Here is a 6249-nt window from a genome sequence, read left to right on the forward strand (position 1 = left end):
TAATAATTCAGATCAATTCAACTCATATATATAATTTATAATATAATAATTCAACTCATATATATATATATATATATATATATATATATATATATATATATATATATAATTTATAATATATTTAGAATATAATTTGACATTTTATTTAATTACATATATAACAATTATTTATATAATATAATTGTATTTTAATCCTAGTTTATTATCCTCATCATCATCATTATTATTATTAACATTTCTATTGTTAAATAATTTTTAAGATAATATTTATTACACAACTGTGCATAATGTAATTATTTAATATATAACTTTTTGTGACAGTATAGCGCGCGTGTGTAATTATTAATATTCATTTAAAATTGATCATAAAACGTGTGACTCCTAATTTTAAAATATACGTTAATTGTAATATTACAAATGAATTCTATATATATTTTATTGTTACGTATGTTTGTGTATTACGGTATCACTTTATCAACATTGCCGCATGTTACAGTCTATAACTGGATTCTACCGTGATGCATTTTTTTTGCTGCTAATTAAACATTTTTATTTTTGCCGTTTTGTTTCAGTTACACTTCCAGGCATCTCTCATGTAGGGGGCAGTAGCGAGCAGGTCTACTTATGAGATACTCACTCCTTTGGACAGAGTATAATCGCCCAGCACGGTGTCTTTATCCAAGGTACGGCTGGTGAACGGCACAGACGGCGAAACTCTGCGGGCGGGAAAAAAAAAAAGACAACAATGAACCTCTTGCTTTTGAGAGTTTCTGAGAATTTCCTTTTTTAGCATGCGTGAGCGCGTAAGCTGAAAGGTATGAGGCACGTTATGCTTCTAATGCAAGTCAAGGCTAGATAATCCCACAAATACACCATCAACATTCCCAGCACATGCTTCAGCATTATCCTGCTTTAATGTCTGTGTCTTCCTGTAACGCATGACTGTCGCCTGAAACATGAAAGCGTACTGCCATAAAGCGTAAACATGCTTCCATGTGCTTTCAGATTCCAGTCAGGAGTATTATGTCAGCTGACTGGATCTGGGAACGAGCCTAATCTACTGCCGTCCTATCAGAGATGATCGCGAATCACCTCACATAAACCTTTTACATTTAGTGCTGAGAATCGGCAGGAGAGCGAAGGGCCGGCTATCCTCAAAGAACATTAGCAGTACCGATAAAAGAACCGTTTTCCTGAGTCTGAAGAGCATCGCAATTATCCAAAGAACTATTTCGCACCGATTTGGAACGAAAAGGTTCTGTGGATATCACTGATTGCGACAAAGAACCAGCGTAGGGGACATTTTTGTTTTGTTAGTTTGAAAAAAATCAAATGGTTAGCGTTTTAACTTTTCAGTAAACGGTTCTCGAAAGGATCACTTTCCTCATTATCGAAGAATATTTGAAGAATCTGAAGAACCTGTAGAACCTTCGTTGATTGATTGAGGAACATTTTAATAATCTGGAGAACGTTTATTTACTGTATGGGATGTAGAGGCATAATTGAATATTGGATAAAATAACGTTTTTTTATTGGCATTGATGGTTCCATGAAGAAGCTTTGACATCCGTGCAGCCTTTCTTCACAATTTAAGAACTCTTCACTCAAGGGTTCTTTGGGGAACCCAAAATAGTTCTTCAATGGCAAACCTGAGTTTGGAAACTTTAGTGTAAAAACCTTGGAATAAAGAATCTTCTAACAGTCTATTTTGGAACTTTTCTCTTTTTCCTTAGAGTGGAGAACAATATACGGAACCTTTTTCGAAAGACAAGAGAAAAAATTCAATCTGTCACTTGCTCGCTAAATCGTTTGAGCGTAGCTCGTTTTAGCAGCGTTGAAGGCTATTTATCCCACCTCATGGACTCCTTCAGGCAGGCTTTGAGGTAAGGCATGCTCTTGAGGTGCTCGGCCCGAGGTGTTTCTCCTGCAGGCACCACGTCCTGGATCTCCTTCAGAAGTTTAGCCTGGGCGCAGGGGTTACGTGAGAGGTTGAAAATAACCCACAGCATGCTATTAGCGGTCTGCGAGAGGAAAACAAGAAGGATTTGCTCGGTCAGTTGGGCCACGCTGTGCAGTGACGACTTATGTGCTTGATTGAACTAAGCTGTGTGTTGTTCAATCTCAGCCTGGATAAGAGCAGAACAAAGACGAGTTAAATCAACTGTTTTCTTAGCTCGCTCGCGTGTGACTCAAAGCTAGTGGAAAACAAGGCGGTTTGTGTGAAGCGCGTACCGTCTCCACTCCTCCGACCTGGAGCTCGGTCGTGGCGGCGTACAGCTCCTTCTTGGTCAGGTGGCTCTGGTGGAAGATGTCGCAGAGGAAGTTTCCGCTTTTGCTGTTTGAGTGCCTCTTCAGATTCTTGTCAATGTAGAGTTTAGCTGCGAAGACGATGGATCGCTTGATTAGTTGGTGATATTTTTGAGTTTTAGTTGTCTGTTTAAATAAAATGTTATTTGTTAAAACATATATATATATATATATATATATATATATATATATATATATATATATATATATATATATATATATATATATATATTTTTTTTTTTTTTTTTTTTTTTACAATAATTGCATAGTTTTTTTAAACATATTCAATATATTCCAAATTATTATAAATTATATATAAATGTGGTCGAATTCCTTTGAATGCTAACATCAATTCAGATTTTTTTTTATTAAAAACAAGTACAAATATTGTAATAATTGTGAAATATTATTGCAATTTCAAGTGGCTGGTTCATGTGAATATATTGAAAAAATGTAATTTATTCCTGTGATACAAATCGGAATTTTCAGCATCATTATTCTACTCTTTAGTGCCACATAATCAGAAAACATTCAGATTTTGCTGCTTAAGAAACATTTCTGATTATTATCAGTGTTTGCAATGTAAACATATACATAAAAATTTCTGTATAAATTTATATATATATATATATATATATATATATATATATATATATATATATCTGTTTATGAAAAGCATCAGTGCAACAGATTTATGCAACAATTTTCTGAGCAAATTACACTAATAATAATTTTATATCTTAATACACACACACACACACATATATATATATATATATATATATATATATATATATATATATATATATATATATATATATATATATATATATATATACTCTCTCTCTCTCTCTCTCTCTCTATATATATATATATATATATATATATATATATATATATATATATATATATATTCCCTTAATATTCAATATTGCGAAGAACGTGCATATTATGTGCATACTATGAATAACTTAATAACTGTTAGTGTTTTAGTGCCTTCGTCTTAATGGTAGGTGTACGTGTGGAATGCCCTACTCCTAGTCAGGTACAGCACGTGCTGCTTTTGTTTAGCTGCAGGGAAAGTGAAGAAGTGTTTGTGAATGTGTGACAGGTGCTGCTAATGGAGCTGCAGCAGCACAACAAACTGTGAGCAATTCAGCCGCGCGTCAACATTCCTCCCTCCCTCCCTCCCTCTGCTCCCGCTACTACAAATATTTGACTGGATTCTCATGCACTTAGGTCACCGCGTTTACTACTGCGGTTAACTCTCTCTCCCTCCCGCTGTGTGTGCACGGATCCGCTGTGGAAAGCCGTGTGTCATCACCTGAGAGGAAACGAAAGCTTTACGGGTCACACATCAACCGATTAAGGAGCTCTTTAGTACCTGTGCTAAAAATGCGGTCCCAGGCCGCTGTGTGATCTTGCCACGTTTTCGTATTGAAGGCCTTGTGGAGCTCCACGGGGGTCACCATCATCAATCCGAAGGTGCTCATCATCTGCGAGTGAGGAAACGTCATTGCATCAGGAGAGACGCAGATAAAGCTCGCGCACTTTAGAGCGCGTTTGAACTGCTCGCCGGGTCAAAAAGACGGCCGGTTTTTACCGTTTTCACCGACGTGATGAAATCCATGGCCTCTTCGCTGATGCTGTCCTGCAAGAGTCCAAAACGCTTGTCGTAAAGCACGTAGCAAATCGCTAAAAGGGGAAAAAGAGAAAGACGTTTAATGCTTCTCATTAGAGTAAGTCGGTGTACGGCATGGAAGACGTGGCGCGAAACTCACTTTCAAAGGACCACTTGTTCAGCTCAAAATACAAATCATCGATCTTCCCGTTGACTTGAGCTTTTCCGATCCTCTTTGTCAAATCGGCCGAAACCTTTCCACAGAGACAGCGAGCAGTCATTCAAACCGCGTCTTCGCACGAACGTGAATTATACTTAGCATTTCTCGAGCAGAACTCACCTCGTTGATTTTGCCGTCCAGCTTCATGACTTCGGTGGGTTTCATGAGTTTTTGCTGGAAAGCGCTTCGCACCCGCTGCCAGTCTTTTCCTTCCCTGCAAATACATTTGTTCGCGTTTTGGAATATTATAAAATAATCGGGTTAAATCTCGCGTGCGTTCGTAAATTAAGTGTGATATTTACAGTATGAGCAGCCCGTAAGCCTCGTCTCGCATGTCTCTGTAGGCTTTCCATGGTTTGATCTCCAGTCTCTGAGGATAGTTGCTCTCTTTTCTGTAAAGAGCCTCCAATAAACACGGTGCCCCAATGTGAACCGACTCAAAAGAGCCCAGCTTCATCTGAAAGATCTTTCCAAACTTCTTATGATAATGAATCTGGAGGTTAGAAACAGATTGAGAGAGAAAACACACGTAAAACTAAAGAAATGCACAGGAATAAATAAAGAAAAAAATTTATATTTAATTATTAGGACAAGTAGAGATTCAAGTAAGCATAAATAAGTTATATATCTATCAATCTGTCTATATATATATATATATATATATATATATATATATATATATGTATATATATATATATATATATATATATATATATATATATATATATATATATATATATATATATATATATATATACATATATATATATATACATATATATATACATATATATGTATATATATATATATATATATATGTATGTATATATATATATATATATATATATATATATATATATATATATATATATATATATATATATATACACACACATATATGTATATAGATATATGTATATAGATAGATAGATAGATAGTGGATATAATCACAAATTATAAATGTTGTAAAAGTTAGAAATGTTTCAATAAACTTCAATAAAAGTTGTTTATAGTGTTCATAAACTTGAAAAATATAAATGAAAATACGAAATAAAATACATTTCTAATAACATTATATAATATATTACTACAAAAAATAACACAATTATAATTAATATTATTAATGGAAAGGCTTACTGTTTATATACAATACATTTCATGCACAAAATGTGTATATATATATATATATATATATATATATATATATATATATATATATATATATATATATATATATATATATATATATATATAAGAATAACGAGGTTCATACCAGCGCTTCATGTTGTCTTTTTAGACCTCCTTTCCGGAGCAGCTCGATGAGGCTTCCGAACAGCGGCCAGTTGGTTGGTCCAGGGATGGAGTCGAGACTGTGTGCGCAGGGCGCGCTCTCCGCAGCATCCTTCGAGTCCAGCACACACACGGAGGATGTCGGCTTGCAGTGCTGAAGCCCCACAGACTTCTTCTTCAGCAGCTCCAGAATCTGGGGACCCTTCTGGATATGCGCTCTCATCTTGAGGTTTGCGTAAAACGACGTGCGTAAAAGTGTTCGTGAAGTTTCTCTTAAACGCCACAATATATATATACTCGCGGCCGTGTTTATCTCGGTCGGACGCGGCGACCAATCAGGAATCGTTTGTGAAAGTCGAGCCCACCATTCATTTATGGATCCGCTTTGGCGAGCACCGCCTGACCCCACATAGACCGAGGAAGTGCCCTCGAACGCGCTTTATAAATAAACATAACGGAGGTGACGCGGTTCGCTTTGAGCTGCCCTCAACTCCTCTCTCTGAGTCAACACTGAGACCACGCGACGCCACGACGCGCAAATATTTGCTCCGTATCTCATGTGCGCGCTCGTGGCCAAAGGCGCGCGCAATCGCGCAAACATTTCAGCTCGCGCTTTCATTCATATGATCGTCGTTAAGCGTCGTCACGCACAAGTGCGGCACCGAGCTTTGAAAAGAAACTCTTCTAATCAAATCACATTTATTTTGACCAAAAATATCAGCTGATGGACAACATGGATGTTAGCATCCAGCTTTTTGAGCAGAAGCTGCATCAGAGGAAGGACATGTCTAGATGGTTAAATTAAAGTACA

General features: G+C 36.2%; 1 protein-coding gene across 1 annotated transcript in view; it reads right to left on the reverse strand.

Moving 5' to 3' along the window:
- Nucleotides 1-5836, reverse strand: part of LOC122347370 (1,25-dihydroxyvitamin D(3) 24-hydroxylase, mitochondrial) — a 7277-nt gene extending 1441 nt beyond the window's left edge. Inside the window, exons 1-9 of the mRNA XM_043242570.1 lie at nt 5422-5836; nt 4451-4641; nt 4269-4362; nt 4089-4182; nt 3911-4002; nt 3692-3803; nt 2233-2378; nt 1855-2021; nt 638-716 (exon numbers count right to left, since the gene is read on the reverse strand). Of these exons, the coding sequence (XP_043098505.1) occupies nt 638-716; nt 1855-2021; nt 2233-2378; nt 3692-3803; nt 3911-4002; nt 4089-4182; nt 4269-4362; nt 4451-4641; nt 5422-5661 (1215 nt within the window). The 5' untranslated portion in view covers nt 5662-5836. The remainder of the gene's footprint in view (nt 1-637; nt 717-1854; nt 2022-2232; nt 2379-3691; nt 3804-3910; nt 4003-4088; nt 4183-4268; nt 4363-4450; nt 4642-5421) is intronic.
- Between the last annotated feature and the right edge of the window lie 413 nt (nt 5837-6249).

Source organism: Puntigrus tetrazona, chromosome 6, assembly GCF_018831695.1.
Source record: "Puntigrus tetrazona isolate hp1 chromosome 6, ASM1883169v1, whole genome shotgun sequence".
Taxonomy (NCBI): domain Eukaryota; kingdom Metazoa; phylum Chordata; class Actinopteri; order Cypriniformes; family Cyprinidae; genus Puntigrus; species Puntigrus tetrazona.